At 47.4% G+C, this 16,728-nt stretch overlaps 1 protein-coding gene and 1 long non-coding RNA gene across 5 annotated transcripts in view; one reads left to right on the top strand and one right to left on the bottom strand.

Annotated features, from left to right (window-relative positions):
* Positions 1–14,292, bottom strand: part of LOC149525325 (uncharacterized) — a 75,404-nt gene extending 61,112 nt beyond the window's left edge. The window contains exons 1-2 of the long non-coding RNA XR_016348863.1: positions 14,154–14,292; positions 9,661–10,180 (exon numbers count right to left, since the gene is read on the bottom strand). This is a non-coding gene — a long non-coding RNA (uncharacterized LOC149525325). The remainder of the gene's footprint in view (positions 1–9,660; positions 10,181–14,153) is intronic.
* Positions 1–16,728, top strand: part of GCNT2 (glucosaminyl (N-acetyl) transferase 2 (I blood group)) — a 72,346-nt gene that overhangs the window by 43,722 nt on the left and 11,896 nt on the right. For 2 of the 4 annotated variants that reach the window (XR_012901651.2, XM_006138830.5), the window contains exon 1: positions 13,741–15,057. The exons of the other annotated variants lie outside the window; for them this stretch is intronic. Coding sequence is in view for 1 of the 2 variants with exons in the window: in XM_006138830.5 (XP_006138892.3) it covers positions 14,133–15,057 (925 nt within the window). In the remaining variant the exon portion in view is untranslated. Of the gene's footprint in view, positions 1–13,740; positions 15,058–16,728 lie in introns of those variants that run through there. 4 annotated transcript variants of the gene reach the window in all.

Raw genomic sequence — 16,728 nt, 5'->3', positions numbered from 1 at the left:
ACAGAGCCAACACAACAATATGAGAATTAGGTGGATTCAGTTCTGGATCACACACTGACTACTAAATTCTAATCTTACTATATATTTTAGAAATATGCATCTGTGTTGGTATGTCTACACTAGCCACCCTAGTTCGAACTAGGGTGGCTAATGTAGTCATTGAACTCTGAGTAGTAATGGTAGTCCGAATTAGGGGCTTTAGTTCGAACTACCTAGCCCGTCCCGCATGTAGCCGCAGGCAAGGGGTTCAAACAACCGGGTATTTAAAAATGGCGGTGCAAGGGAACATGCAAATAAAGCCCGGGATATTTTAATCCCGGGCTTCATTTGCAAGTTCGAATGACTACATTAGCCACTCTAGTTTGAACTAGGGTGGCTAGCGTAGACATACCCCCCGTCTGTCTGCAAGTCCATTTGTTCGAGAGCTCCTCCTAAACAGTAAGAGCTAGGACCACCAAATTCGGTATGCATCTTCCTCTTATCCTAACTTAAAGCAAGATAAGGGTTTGGCTGGCCCTGGCCCTCCTACTCCTTCTCTGGTGCAACCTCCAGCTGGACAATGAAGGGGGTTTCGACCCCAGAGTCCACCAGGATGATGGGGAAAACGTTTCCCCACCCTGCAAGATGTGATGCAACTCCCTGTAGTAGGGACAGGTGTGGTGTCCTGTCCCTGAGCACAAGCCCAGACGTATCCCTAGCAGAACTCCTTGACTTTACTCCAGACCTGTTCCATGATGCCTCCAGCTTTAAGAGGGGCAGGAGATAGGAAATATAGAGTTGTGATTAGGAAATATAGAGTTGTGATTAGCTGGTATGGAGTGGCCACCAGGGAACCTGTGCTTTTTCCTGGAGGTGTCTTCTTGCACAAAAACCCCCTCCTTCCTGTCCACACATGCCTTTTTGCAAAAAGGCTTCTTCCTCATAGAAAGAGAAATACCAATTGCACAAAAACTCCTCTGTTCTTTCAATTTACTCTTGAAAGAACGCGCTTGCTGTGTGGGCATTCTGCGAGTTTTGTTGAAAAAATAGCCATTTTTCCAACAAAACTCTGTGGTCTAGACATACCCTAGAATGATTATGGGGGGAGCAACAAGGAGCCAGAGATGGTGCCTGGGACAGCTAGAACCCCATTGGAGCAGCAGAGGACAGGAGTGGAGAAAGGGACAGCTATCTATTATATATTTCTGAGAGTTTGTCTGTGTGTCTGTCTGTTCCCCAGCTGGGGGACATGCACCCTTCCCCTAGCTGTGCCGCTGCAACTTCTCACCTGGTCCCAAGCTACTGTGGTGAGAGAAGACTGGGATTGTCCTCTCTTCCCGGGGCAGCCTGCATACTGCCTCATCCTCAGCCCCACCCCAGAACAAGGATTTAAATGAAGAAAAACAAAACTGATTTGAATTAAGGACTCAAGTGATGCCGGGTAAATCTAGTTCCAGAATATTTATTGGGTATTGGACTTCATCAATAAATGATGAGCAGTCTGTGAAGGTAGGGCTGGGGGAGGCATGCCCCCAGCCCCAAAACTCCAGTCCTACCCCTTCTGCTGAGCCCCCACCCCCAATGGGAACCAAGCTGGCTCCCTCCCCCACCGCATAGAGAGGGAAGGAGGCATAGCAAGCCCACCCATGCATGCCACAGCCTCCCCGGCCCTGGAGCACAGGAAGGGAAGGTGGGTGTTATGCAGCCCCAGCCGCCCCAGAGCACAGGAAGAGTTGAGGGCACGTGACTCAAGCCTCCCTGGCCCCAGAGCACAGGGAGAATGGGTGGCACATGGCTCCAGCATCCTGGGATTGGAACACTAGGAGGGAGGAGTGCATGTGGCTCCAGCCTCCCCAGCCAGGAGCATTGGGAGGGCAGGACTGGGGCAGCAACACCCCCAGGGTATGTCTACACTAGCTCGTTAATTCGAGCTAGGTAGGCAAATCAGGCAACCGGAGTTGCAAATGAAGCTCGGGATTTAAAAATCCCGGGCTTTATTTGCATGTTCCTGTCCGGCCGCCATTTTTTAAATCCCCCTTAGTTCGAGCGAACTGCCCGCAGCTACACGTGGCAGTTTAAAGTTAATCCGAACTAAATCCTTAGTTCAGATTAACTGTTACTCCTCGTGGAATAAGGTATAACAGTTAATCTGAACTAAGGATTTAGTTCGGATTAACTTTAAACTGCCACGTGTAGTCGCGGGCAGTTCATTCAAACTAAGGGGGATTTAAAAATGGCGGCCGGACGGGAACATGCAAATAAAGCCCGGGATATTTAAATCTCGGGCTTCATTTGCAATTCCGGTTGCCTGATTTGCCTCCCTAGCTCGAATTAACGAGCTAGTGTAGACATACCCCCAGAGTGCCTACAGTAGGATCATGTTCATGACCTTGAGATCCCTTCCAGTTCTTGTAGTCCATGGGTGGCCAACCAGCCAAAATAGCTGTGGACAGAGTGCAAAGAGCCACATATTATATATTTATTTTTACAGATACATAGATAGATAAGATAGATAGATGATACAAAATGTAGTGATAAAAATAACTTTACAGGACATTGAGGACAAAAAACAATGAAAAAGTCTCTGGTCACTTAAATTCATGACCAGTCCATAGATCTTCAGAGAACTTGGCAAGGAGCAAACATCAAATAAAAAAACAAACCTTTAAAAATACAGTAATATTCTCATACTAAAAAAAAGCATCTCCACCATGTATTTTAAATTTAACACTATTACGTCCTGTGAGGTTTTTTAAAATTAGACTGAACTGAGAAGTAAATTAGCAAAATTTAAAGTGCCTCTTTCACTCCAGCTTGTTGTTCTCTGGTATAGTTTCCTTTCTCGCTCTCTTTTTTTTTTTAAACTTATGAAGATTGTGGCTTTTTATAGTTCTAAAAAATCAGGTCTGTCCCAGACTGCAAATATGAGAGGTTCAAAAACAATAAGGGAGAGATTCATATCTCAGAATAATTGCTTCAGCCTGGCAAACAATAGCCTTTGAATTGTATTTAAAGAAACACAGTATAAACCAGATACCTGCTGATTTTTTTTTGCCCTGGAATTTAAATATGACCTCTGTGCATTATTCTGCATTCATGAAGACTTTGAGTTTAAGGTGCTTCAGCCCTCCTGCTCTAACCCAATGCACCCACCCCTCCTCCAGAGCCAGGCACCCCCAGTCGCCCCTGCTCTAACCCAATCCCTATCCTCATCCCCAGCCCCCTTGCTCTAACTCAATCCCCTCACACCCTCTCCCAGAGCCAGGCACCCCAAGCCCCCCCTGCTCTAACCCAATCCCTCTCCATACCCCCAGCACCCCTGCTCTAACCCAATGCCTCACCCCTCCCTCAGAGCCAAGCACCCCCCACTCTAACCCAATGCCATCCCCCTCCCCCAGAGCCAGGCACCCCCAGCCCCCCGCTGTAACCCAATCCCTCTCCTCTCCCTCAGAGCCAGGCCCAGCCTTCCCCCCCCCCCCCCAGCTCTAAGCCAATCCCCCTCCCACTCTAACCTAATGACTGGGTCTCACTGGAGCCATCACCACCACTATGCACTTCTTCCTCCAGGCCCTGGGGCGTGTGTGCAGAGCAGCCGGCCATAAGCAGTCTGGGCGTGCGGCTCAGAACTAGCAAGAACTACATATCTTTCACCAAAGAGCCACCAGTGGCTCGAGAGCTGGGGGTTAGCCACCGCTGTTGTAGTCTATGATTCTGGTCTTCAAACAATCCTTCAGACTCATCATCAGATGTGCACTTTCCCAGACCAGGACACATTAATTCAAACCTGAACCAGACAGACCCTATGACAACAGATACAAAACCTGCAGACCTAATATTTATTATTGCAGTGAACAACATTCTTCAATCCCATTCCTGCCAGCACACCTTTCACAATATTGCCAACCTCAAATGTTCAAAATCATGAATACAGTACATCAAAAAATACAGAACTGGCTTTAAAATCATGAGATTATATACAAATAGTAGATGTGGTGTTCCTTCTATTTGCTCTCTGCTTTTTGAACCTTTAAGGGTCACATTTTGAAATTTTCTCAAAAGCCACAAAGGACAGAAATGTTCTTTTTCTTTAAGAATGAAGGCAGAAATCATCACATATCCATTTGACATTGAGGCTATGTCTAGTCTACAGAGTTTCTCTGGGATATCAGAGGTATCCTGGAAAAACTCTGCCATGTCCAGAGAACGTGTCGCTCTTCCAACATTTTTTGAAGAAGAGAAGATGTACGCTTTTGGAAGCCGTGTCTTCCTCATGCTACGAGGAATAAAGGATCTTCCGAGAGAGGTTTTCTGAAATTTGGCCCAGTACAGACAGGCCACATTTCAGAAAAACCTCTTCCAACAAAACTATCAGAAAAAGGTACACAAATTGTGGAGCAAAATTTGAGTACCTTTTTCTGATAAAAAGCAGCAGTCTAGACATAGCCCAAGAGCTAGGCTTTAAGGAAAACCATTATAATGAGACACATAGCCAAAAAAAAACCTCCCAAAAAATAAAACCCAAAACCCATGAACCCTGGTAACACTGCTTCAGTATCCATGGATCCTACACATGCCTATCAACATGTGATGTATTTCATCCAGTGCACTAAATGGCCCAATAAGAACTGAGGGTATGTCTATACTTGCTCCCTAGTTTGAACTAGAGATGCAAATTTAGGGGACCGATATTGCTAATGAAGTCGGGATTTAAATATCCCGCGCTTCATTAGCATGATCTCGCCGGTGCGTTACTCTGCTCAACAGCTGTTTCAAAAGTGAAAGTGCACGCCGGGACGCGTTATTTCGAACCAAACCCCTTGGTTCGAACTAATGTTACTCCTCCTTGAGTGTATGTAATCTGGGATGGGGAACTTTTCTTGGGTTGGGGGCCACTGACCCACAGAAAAATCAGTTGGGGGACACATGCCAGTCAGGCTAAGTCTACACTGCAGTTATTTTTCAGAAAAAGTTACGCAAATTGCAATTTGCGTAACTTTTTCCATTTCTGTTTTCAGAAGAGGCTTTTTTGTCATTTGGCCCATCTACACAGGGCCAAATGTGGGAAAGACCTCTTCTTTCAGAGGAATGGGGAATACAGGATTTTGAAAGAGCATGCCACTTTTTTGGAAACTGATCTGAAAAAGCAGATGTATTCCCTGGATGTGGCAGAGTTTTTATGAGCTACCTCTATCCTAGAAAAACTCTGTAGGGTAGACATAGCCTGAGAAGCAAAAAAACCACAACCAACCCCCCTCCCCAATAATAACTCCCTCCTCCCAAAAACCTCACAGATGTAGCCCCCCAACTTATAAGCAGTTTAAAAAGAAATAGAGACACCAGGCTAATAGGCATGATGAGGTAGAGCCCAAAAGCATCACAGGGGGCAGGGGACAGAGCTGTTCTGCACCGTTGTTCCTGGTGTACAGCTGCTTCCTCCCCCACCAGGAAGAGCCCACAGGCTGGATGCAGCCCACAGTTTGCCTTGATCAGGCTTGCAAGTCTTAGAACTCCCCTCTACCCTGCAGCAGCAGGGAACCGGCACTGGCCCTCTAGCCATGCAGGAGAGCCCCAAGCCTTGATCATGACAAGCCAGATCCAGCTGGCGGGGCCGTAGTTTCCCCACTCTGATGTAGACAATCACTACACAGGAAAATGATAAAAAACAGAAATGTCACATCACCTGTGGGTGAACACTTCCGTAGGGGCATCAAGTTGTATGGGCTTCATGAAGATATTGAACAGAACCAGTTCCAAAATGGATCCCTGTGGAGCCCCACTTGTTATGACCTTTTGTTATGACCTTCCAGAATGACTGTGAACCATTGATAACACCAATATTGTGGCCGGGTGTCTCCCTCTACTTGCTGCCACTGTGCACCTTTTGGAGCATTCCCTAGTCCTGCCTACAGGTCCCTGTGCATCTCATCCAGCTGCCTCACCAGACTTGTGCCCTGGCCAGCAGGTTGCTGGCCAGGCCCCTTGCACTCCTTCACTGGCTGCTGCCATTGCAACCCTGTTATAGGGGAGCAGCTCTGGCAGCAGGTTGACTGCTGCATTATTCTGCAGAGGGATGAAGGGAGAAGGCACAAGACATTCCCCCCATTACCCAGACAGGCGATATTAAATAGACTCCTTCTGGGGTTTAAGTGAGTGCTGGGAGGATGTTCCTCCTCTCTGGCCCCACGGCAGCTTGCCTGGTATATTCCAAAATTTGAGCTCCTCATCCCTAGTCTCACCCCAGACTACCACCAGCCAGAGCTCTCAGCCCCACCAACTTCAGCCCCTCTACCCCAGCCTTTAGTCCTCCCAGACCCAAACAACTCATCCCCACCCCAGAGACTACACCCCACACCTCAACCCTCTGCAGCTATCCCGAGCCCTTCCCATATCCAAACCCCTCATCCCCAGCCTCACCCCAGAGCCCTCACTCCCTCTCCTTATCCTTACAAGACAGTGTGTGTGTCTGGGGGGGGGGGGGGGGGGGGAGGGGAACTTGGACCCATTCTCGGGACCACCAAAATTATACAAGCTTTCCACCTCTGCTTTTCACAAATCAATCTCTATATAAGTCCTCATCTTCAAAGGAAACTTGCCCAACTTTCAAAAAGATGAGCATGAAATCTTAAATTCATCCCTATTCTTGACTCTAAAAATCATAGACTGAAAAGAGACACTGGATTAATGGCTTATTTTAACCATCTGTAGCCCTGCTGTCTGTCGTATGACTGTAGAGGTGTTAATGGGCCATTCTACCTTGAATGGTCCCTTACAAAACATGCTAACTACTTAGGCTAAACAATCTGTTCCACTTTGCATTTAGCTGTGACACTGAAGAAGACATGAATAAGGATTTGTCTACACTGACAATTGAGTGAAAAAGCTTTTGCCATTCACAGGTGCTTAACACTCCCTCCCCCACCTCCAAAGACAAAAGCTTTGCTCCAGCTCAAAAATTTGCCTCTCTCCTCAACAGAAGTAACTAAGAAGTAGCCCTGTTAGTCTGATCTTGGTAAAACAAAGAAAAGCAGTCACATAGCGCTTTAAAGACTAACAAGATGGTTTATTAGGTGATGAACTTTCGTGGGGCAGACCCACTTCTTCAGATCATATTCATAATGGTCATGCCAATTCACTTTCAGAATCTGATCTGAAGAAGTGGGTCTGCCCCACGAAAGTTCATCACCTAATAAACCATCTTGTTAGTATTTAAAATGCTACATGACTGCTTTTTTTGTTTCCCCAACAGAGGTGGATCCAGTCACCCACTCTCCTGTAGTGTACTGACACAAATAAATAAAAGCATGCTGAGATTGCATGAGGAATAGGTATTTTGAGGCCATGTTGTGCCTTTCAGAAATTCAGCCAGGTGTGTAGTTTCCAGGGCTACGTCTACACTGGTGGGTTCTTGCGCAAGAACAGCCCTTCTTCCGCAGAGCGTCCACACTTCCTGCCCGCTCTTGCGCAAGAAGATTTACAGTAAAGCATAGGAAGAGAGGGCTTCTTGTACAAGAGCTACGCTCTTTTCTAACAAGTGTAAGCTCTCTTGAACAAGAGCTCTTGCACAAGAGGGCACTGTGGATGCGCCATAGGATTTCTTGTGCAAGAAAGCCCTATGGCTAAAACGGCCATCAGAGCTTTCTTGCACAAGAGAGCATCCACACCGCCATGGATCCTCTTGCACAAAAGCACATGCCCATGTAGACATGTTCTTGTGCAAGAACCTACCAGTGTAGACATAGCCCAGGGGGTCCCAGCATCCAAGCAGCAGAAAGGTGCCACTTCCACCTCCTCCCCCTCTGTGATGTGTCAGCTGTGAACTTAGAACAACTGAAAATTTGGCACTAAACCTTGACTTGGCTATCACTTAAACACAACTGCAAAAGGTGAAGCTGACAGTTGTGGCAAGAATGAGGAAGATGGACAGGATCACGTACTGGGGAAACTGTTGGCACTTCTCAGGACTCAGATGAATGTGCCTCTCCCCAACCTGTTCAAGAAAACATTCAAGCAGAAAAAAAAAAAGCGCTCCAAAAAGACTGGGATGGAAATAAAATAAATTTGTGGGAATTGTATCATTGGAAATCCTGAGAAGCCTTCTCCCTTCACCCTGGTCTACATTATTTTGAAATAACAAGCAGAGTGCCCACACTACCAAGTAGGGATGTGAAAGACTTGTCAACTGTCTGATAAGCAAATGCGTATCAGATAGTCCAAGAGCTTGTTGACTAGTAGGGGGAGGTGGAAGGAAATACTTCAAAATGGCAGTGCTGCATGGATCCTGGCACCAGACCCCGGGCTCCATGCAGTGCTGCCGCTTTGAAACGCTGCATGCACCCCGGGGTCAGCTGGGGTGTCCCCAGGCTGCATGTGGCGTTTCAAAGTGGCAGTGCCGCATGGATCCTAGGGTAAGTGGGGGAATCCACTTACCCCAGGCTGCACATGATGCTTTCGCTTTTTAAGTGTAGCAACAGCCCTAGGGCTCATTGCTACACTTCAAAGGCAGAGGCAAAATGCATCAACTATTCGATTAGTCAATTACTCACAATTTAACATAATACCAAGCCTGTTATTTTGAAATAATGGGTTGATTATTTCGAAATAATAACTCCTTCTTTCCCTGAGGAATAATGCTTATTTCAAAATAGTTATTTCAAAATAGTGGTAGTGGCATAGTGTGGACTCTCTACTGCTGCAATTTCAAAATAACTATTCCCCAGAGTCAAAGTAATTACTCCCCAGTGCTTCCTGGGACTCTAAGTGATACTTTTGTACTTTTACTCAAGCGATTTTCTAGAAGGATACTGAGACTTTTACTTAGTTACATTTTTTTCAAAGTAGAATTAATTTTACCCAAGTAACTTTTTGCAGGTACTTTTTCCACTACTGGAAATCATATGCAGAGCAAAGCAGATAGTCCCTCCTACGATGGGAAGTCCTGTCCTTGCTTCAAGGGCTGCAGTGGATGTGGCTCCAGCCGGGGGAGGTCTAGGCACCTCTGAGGTCTAGATCCCTGATGAGACAATGTGCATGGGACACACCAATGCCTTTGTACCCCAGCTGTTTACTGGGTGAGTGTGTACTGGCTTAATGCCATTCTTATCACTCTTACGATCTGAGACTGAAGTCAGAAGTGGTTTTCCAGCTCAAGTGCATGGGTTAAACCTGATAAGGGCCAGCCGGTGTTTCAAGTACCAAGGCTGAAATATAGAGCTGGGAATTTCCCTTATTAGGTCTCGGACCTCCGGGCCCACTTATGACTTATAATACAAATCGTTTCAACATAGGTCCAGCTCAGACATCCAGCGATGCTCAGCCCACTTACAGCTTTTCAAGTTCCTAGCTATAAGAATAAAAAATGACAACACTAATCCAGCATTGTCACAAGAGCGCGCTGCTGCTGCACGGAGTGCAAGCAGGGCTCCTGACTGTGTATTATAACCAGTTCACAGAACAAGAGACCCACAGTAGACAAACTATACCCTTAACAAGTTTTATTATCAGCAATTCAGGAGTAATTCAGGAGCAATATATACATATTTTGGTAGTAAGCAATTAAAGAAGCATTAAAAGCAGGTTAAAATCAATGTTAAATGGCATAATTAACAGTCTAATTCTTAACCCAATTTAGCAGCCTAATTCTTAACCCAATTGTAGCACACACACACTCACAAACATACCCACAAATTATCACTCCTCCTCCGGGGCTGGCCAAGCCCCAGGTAATGTTGATAAATTTGGTTGAGGTGGAAGTCCGACATGCACGTTACCACAATATGCCAAATCGATGGATTCCAACTCGTGTGTCAAAATGGTGTGGTATATATCCCTTCCGTGGGGGCCAGTCGAGTGGAATGCCATCCACTGGTTGCACACAGTCCAAGTGGGGTGATGTCCCTCTTACTAGTGTGTTTACGGCCGATCCAAAAGCACTGGGTTTTTGCACCACCCAATTCTGCTTGCCTTACCATGAGAGATAAACAACGGTCTGTCCTTGATTGAATTTCTCCCTTGTTACTTCTTATCTGGAAACCCTGCTTCTTCCTTAGTTTTTAATTTCCTCAAAACACAGTCTTTCTTTCACACAGTTCTTTCTCTCGAAGTTGTAAACAAGTCCATAATCTTCGGGGCACTGACTTGAATCATAGTATGTTGGGTTGCCAGGAGTCTGGTTTTGAACCGGACAGTCCAGTATTTGAGCTTTCTGTTTGGGAAACAAATTGAGAAAAATATAAATGTCCAGTATTTTCTAAATAAGATGTAATGTAGATTGTGATATAATGTCAAGTGTGTCTGGTATTTTTGTTGAAACCATCTGGCAGCCCTACTAGTATGTCCTCTCTTCAGCTCACTTACTGCTAATTCACTAATGCCAACCATTAACACTACCTATGAACGGGGGCGGCAGGTTTGTATAATTTTTTGGTGCCCCATTAGCCACACCCCCTGACTTCTGTTAATCATGCCACCTGACCCCCGTTAACCATGTTCCCTGACCATGTTAACCAGGCATCTGGAGGTAACACGCTCGGGGCAAGATGGACACATGATCAGAAGTAAAAGGTGTAATGTCACCCCCCTCGAAGGACTTTTCCCACCATCCTCCTACCAACAGGGATTAGTTTGGCCCCCACCAAAGCCCCCTCATGCAACTATCCTGCAATTGCATTAATCCAATGTGTGTGACATTAACTTGGGGTCAGAGAGGCTGAGGGAAGTGTTCCCTCTAAGGCTACGTCTACACTCGCGGCTTCTTGCGCAAGTATAGCTGTTCTTACGCAAGAATCCACAGAGTATCCACTCTGCCCACCTGCTCTTGTGCAAGGAAATTTACAGTACGGCATGGTAAGAGAGGGCCTCTTGTGCAAGAGCTATGCTCTTTTCGAACAGGTGTAAAATCTCTTGCGCAAGAGAGCAGTGTGGATGCTCGGCAGGGATTTCTTCTGCAAAAAAACCCTATGGCTAAAATGGCCATCGGAGCTTTCTGTGCGCAAAAGCACAGCTCGCACATGGCAGTGTGGACATGTTCTTGCACAAGAACCCTTGCGCAAGATGTTCTTGTGCAAGAAGCCACCAGTTTAGACATAGACTAAGAGTTTCCTCCCATGAGCAAAATAAATTTTGTGTTGTGCGCCAGTACTGAGTTCATGTGGCTTGTTTGGATGTGCCACTGTGGTACCTAAGTTACTAATAAATATTTTATAAACTTTTATGTTTTCTCTCTGCTGCCATGTCTCCTCCACTTTCTCCATCAGCTCCCCTGGTGCCTGCTGCCCCCCAACTCCTCACCCTCCTCTGCTGTCCTGCCTCCTGCCCTTCTCACTGCCCTCCACCCTCCTTTGAACTGCCCCTTCCACCAGCCCTTCTCTGTCCCCTGTGCCCACTGCTTCAGTAGCCCCATTCTGATTGTGTGAGCTATCCCTTCTCATCCCCTCTTCTAACACCTTCCTCTACACACCTGCCCTGCCTCTCTCCTCTGGTGCTGGTCCCTCCCCTTCTGCTTCACCCCCAGAATCCCCTGGCACCTGCACCTTCCCTTAACCCTGCACCTTCCTGGTGCCTCCCCCTTTCCTTACTGCCCCTGCCCCCTTTGCCCTCTTTTTCCCTGATGCCCACCCCCTCACCACTCTCTGCCCCCATTCCCCTCATGTCCCTCTGTGCCCTCACACGACTTGCTCCATCCCCACCTTTCTCATGCCCACCCCTTCTTTCAAGCCTTCTCCTAGCACCCGCCCCTCCCCCTTCTAGCCCCTAATGCCCTTACTCTCTCCTCTCCCAGCATCACCCTGTCCCCCCTCCCACTGACTCCCCCCCCCCCTGCCCTTTTCCTCATTGTCTGCACTTGACCCCCTGGCATTTGTCTCTCCTCCATGCCTTCCCTTTCTTCCGCCTCCCCCTTTGCTCAAGCCCATTCCTCTCCCACCCCTTCCCCCATTTTCCCCTCCTCCTTAGCACAAGCCTCTTCCCCCCCTTCTCCCCTTACCTTACCATCTGCCTTCCACTTTGCGGGGCTGGAATCTGTGCTCGGGGCCCAGAAGTCCCCAGATTCTGAACCCGGAGCTAGGCCACACGGCGCAATGCCATGCCACGCCGAGCAGTTTTAAAGTCCCCGGCCCTGACGTGACGTCATGCCCAGGCATCTCCCTGCTCACCTGTAAACGCTGCGCATGGCAGCAGCAGCCGGCAACGCGTACCCATAAGGGGGAGCCGGACTGAAAGCAGTGCACAGCAGGGACAGGACAGAGCTAGGGGGGATGGTCTGGGGCCGGTGTTGGAGGACATGCGGAGGGTCCGGCAGGTGGGGACCGGGGCCCGCTCCAGACAGGGCCAGGGGAGAGACCCAGCTCCAAATATTGGTGGAGTAGGGCCCCCGGCTCTGAATATTGCTGGAGCATGGGCACCACAAGCCCATATAACTCGCTGCCCATGCCTATGAATATAGTGCCATGAATCCACTAGAGTGGCTTGTCTATATAATCAGCTGATCTGAGAGGACACTTCATCCAGTCTAACCTTGTGCCATCAGAACGTATACACTATGTTATTAATATTTATGAACATTGTAACTCTTTAATATGACAAACGCTGTATCACTTAACAAAAACATGTCTTTTTACTAAATCCCATCTCTTCTTTGCTTAGATTTGCAGCTCTCCCCTGAGAATTGGTGTTACATTTTAGTCTGAGAGGAATGCCCTTAAAAACAAGGTGCTAAACTTATCAAATGCTAACAAGTGTCTAAAAGCTTCAGGGGGTAGCCGAGTCAACATAAAAAACAACAAATAGATTGGTAACACTTTAGACTAACAAAACACTTTAGACTAACAAAACACTTTAGACTAACAAAACACATAGGCTGCATCTAGATTGGCATGATTTTCCGGAAATGCTTTTAATGGAAAAGTTTTCCGTTAAAAGCATTTTCGGAACAGAGCGTCTAGATTGGCACAGACGCTTTTCCGCAAAAGCACTTTTTGTGGAAAAGCGTCTGTGCCAATCTAGAATAGTGATAGAAATGTAGCCGTGTTAGTCTGGGGTAGTTGAAGCAAAATGCAGGACAATGTAGAACTTTAAAGACTAACAAGATGGTTTATTAGATGATGAGCTTTCGTGGGCCAGACCCACTTCCTCAGATCAAACAGTGGAAGTGGGTCTGGCCCAGGAAAGCTCATCATCTAATAAACCATCTTGTTAGTCTTTAAAGTGCTACATTGTCCTGCATTTTGTGCCAATCTAGACGCACTTTTCTGCAAAAAAAGCCCCAATCACCATTTTCATGATTCGGGGCTTTTTTGTGGAAAACAAATCTGAGCTGTCTACCCTGGCCCTTTTGCGCAAAAGCTTTGTGCAAAAAGGGACTTTTGCCTGAACGGGAGCAGCATAGTATTTCCGCAAGAAGCACTGATTTCTTACAGTAGGAAGTCAGTGCTTTTGCAGAAATTCAAGTGGCCAGTGTAGACAGCTGGCAAGTTTTTCCGGAAAAGTAGCTGATTTTCCTGAGAAACTGGCCAGTCTAGACACAGCCCTAGATGGTATCATGGGTAGGGTTGCCAGATGGTTGCCACAAAACTACCAGACACAAGTGGCATTACATCACAAAATACCCGACTTTTGTAATGATCAAAGGGAAAACCAAACTAAAGGGGAATCCCCGCCTTGGCACTTCAGGCCCAGGCCCAGTAGCTCCCAGGCCCCTTCTCCTCTGTCTGACTGGCTCGGGGCCAGCCAGGGCCGTTAACTGAACACTGAGGGTCGGTTAAACGGCGCGTCCGGCGCGTGACGATTCCCGGGTAACACGTCTAAGACCGCAGCGCGAGCCAGGCAGCGCTCCCGGCGAGCTGGAGATTGGAGCTCGCGCCAGGGGCGGGCGCCCCCGGAGGTGCCACCGAGCCAATCCGCGAGCCCGCGCACGCCGGGGCCCGGCGAGAGGGCGGAGGGGAGGCGGAGCCCAGGCACTTGCCGGGAAGCCAGGAGCGGCTGAGGAGGAGGAGAGGGGGGCGCGTTCGCTCCCGTGCGCACCGGGAAGGAGGCACCAGCGCGCCGGGGCGCAGTCGTGTCCCCGCGGGCGCCGCGCTGCAGCGGGAGGCCTGGCCGCGCCCGGATGAGTCGCGGGGCGGCTTGGTGCCTCCTGCGGGGACGCGCGTGACCCCCGAAGGATGCGCCCCGCGATGCGTTACCTCCTGGCCGTCCCGCTCCTGAGCGCCGCGGCGCTCGTGCTGCTGCACAAGGGGGAGCTGCCCGGCTCCGGGAAAGGAGCCCGGCCCGCGGCGTCCCTCCAGAGCGTCTTGCTGCGGCGGTCCTGCGACGCGCTGCTCAAGGGGAAGAAAGCCTTCGTGTGGGGAGATCCCCTGCAGCCCGCGTCGCGGGGGCTCGCCTGCCGCCAATACCTGCTGCGCAGCCACTACATCACCCGCCCGCTGTCGGCCGAGGAAGCTGCCTTTCCGCTGGCCTACATCATGACCCTGCACAAAGAGTTCGCCACCTTCGAGAGGCTCTTCAGGGCGGTTTATATGCCCCACAACGTGTACTGCGTCCATGTGGATGAGAAGGCGACCGCCGAGTTTAAGCAAGAGGTGGAGACGCTTTTGAACTGTTTCCCCAACGCTTTCGTGGCCTCCAAAAACGAGCCCGTCATTTATGCGGGCATATCCAGGCTTCAGGCGGATTTGAACTGCATGAAAGACCTCCTGGAGTCAGAGGTTCAGTGGAAATACCTCCTCAACACATGTGGGCAAGATTTCCCCTTGAGAACCAATAAGGAAATAGTTCGGCACCTGAAAGGTTTTAAGGGGAAAAATATCACTCCGGGGGTGCTGCCTCCGGCCCATGTGATTTTAAGAACCAAATATATCCATAAGGAGCACATAGGGGTTGACTCCTCTTATATGAAGAACACAAATGTGTTGAAAATGCCCCCACCACACAATCTCACCATCTACTTTGGCTCCGCTTATATCGCGGTCACAAAGCCATTTGTCGAGTTCATTCTCCGTGATCAACGTGCTATTGATTTATTGGAGTGGTCCAAGGATACTTACAGCCCGGATGAACACTTCTGGGTGACACTCAATAGGATACCAGGTACGGCAGCATGATTTCTTTATTCATTCTTGTGTCTAGAACAAGCTGGCTTGTGCCCTACTGAGTTAGGAAACAGAGAAAGGAAATTACTCAGAAATGGTGTCTGTGCTGTGACCTTCGTATTTGCTTTAGCTTAGGTCACCGTGCAGCATGCTCTTGTTTCTGTGAAATTCCATGACTTTCACTATTAGCAATTAATTAAAAAAAAAACCACACTTAAACCTCCGTTCCTGTAGGGCAGGAGGAATGGTAAAACCGCAGGAATTTGTTGGTTTTTATACTTAGTAAGCATCACTGTGACACTGAGAAAACGAGTAGTCCTGTAGCACCCTAGACACTAACATATATAGTATCATGAGCTTCTGTGGGCAAAACTACTTCCTCGACTGTTTAACTAGTGTGTATTGGTGTGGCTTCATTGACTTTCCCTGACACCATTTTAGGAAGTGTCTATCATTTAAATCGCTTTAATTTTTTCCTTGTGATGCATAACTTTAGCATTTGTTTGGGATTGCCTTTCTGGCTTGTGGATTAAATCTATGTCCTCTCTGAATGGGGTTGTAATTGCAGTGTGCCAAATGGGGCCAAATACGAAGACATATTTCTGCTACCAGTTATCATTGAAAGATAAACTTTGCTGGCTACAGAGCCACTGTTCTATCCCTATGCATCTGCAGATCTAGTAACTTTTCTGGGTGGAGAAGTAGATGTGTGATCCACATGGGGAAAAATCTCTGGTTCCTTCTTTCTACAATGTCATTCTTGTCCCATGTCTACAGGACTCCTACACATTGCCATGATGGAACATACTCTAGTAGTTTTGTGCTCCCTAGATCCATCCTGAGTAGGAATATTACTCTAATTCTGCTGACAGCAATTGTTGACTAACTGGAGGTGGGAATCTAGATTTGTTTCACTCTTCACAGAGCCCTCCAGAGTTGATTCTGTTAATTTAAATGTCTGTTCCTAACGCTTGCAGGCCTTACTCAAAGAGCTCCCATTGATGTTAGAGGGTCTAAGACTTAAGGATTGGCTCCCTTCCTAGGAGTAGTTCTGACAATAAAATTTATTTCAACTTATTTTTCCATTTGATTAGATAAAGAAGAAAAGACAATTGGGTTCAATACACAGCAGTTTACTTTAAAAGTGAACATAAACATTAAATTATAAATACTTCCTTGTGTACAAATAAGTGTTTTTCATATGCCAAATACATCTAATATACAAATGTCCTAGCAAAGAGAGTTGCAGAAGCTTGTTCAGCATAGACCAATCTGTTTGTTTGTTTTTACAGAATGAAGCTTTGATCTCAGAATATATACTAGTTTGAAATTCAAATCACATCACCCTCCATCAGGCTGCAGCATCTATGTGCAGAGACATCTGAATAAAGATATGTAGGCTCATGCTATATAGGTATCATGTTAAATCAGCACATATGCATGCCAAAACAGAGGCTATGGCTGGCTGGCGAGCTCATGGAGTCATACATACAAGGATGTGAAAGAAAAGCATCAATTTCAAATGCAGCTAGTTAGCATTGCAAAATCTGTATTATCATCCACATTTCAATGAAAAAAGAAACCAAAGAGAACAGTCTTGCTGATAGACAGCACACAATGCTATTATATGGGTGTGATTCAAACTCAGATGTGAGTTCATTCCTTCCAT

Source organism: Pelodiscus sinensis, chromosome 2 (genome assembly GCF_052426305.1).
Source record: "Pelodiscus sinensis isolate ZL-2025 chromosome 2, ASM5242630v1, whole genome shotgun sequence".
Classification (NCBI taxonomy): domain Eukaryota; kingdom Metazoa; phylum Chordata; order Testudines; family Trionychidae; genus Pelodiscus; species Pelodiscus sinensis.
The sequence above is the reverse complement of the archived record's forward strand: the minus strand, read 5'-3'. Positions and strand labels throughout refer to the sequence as shown.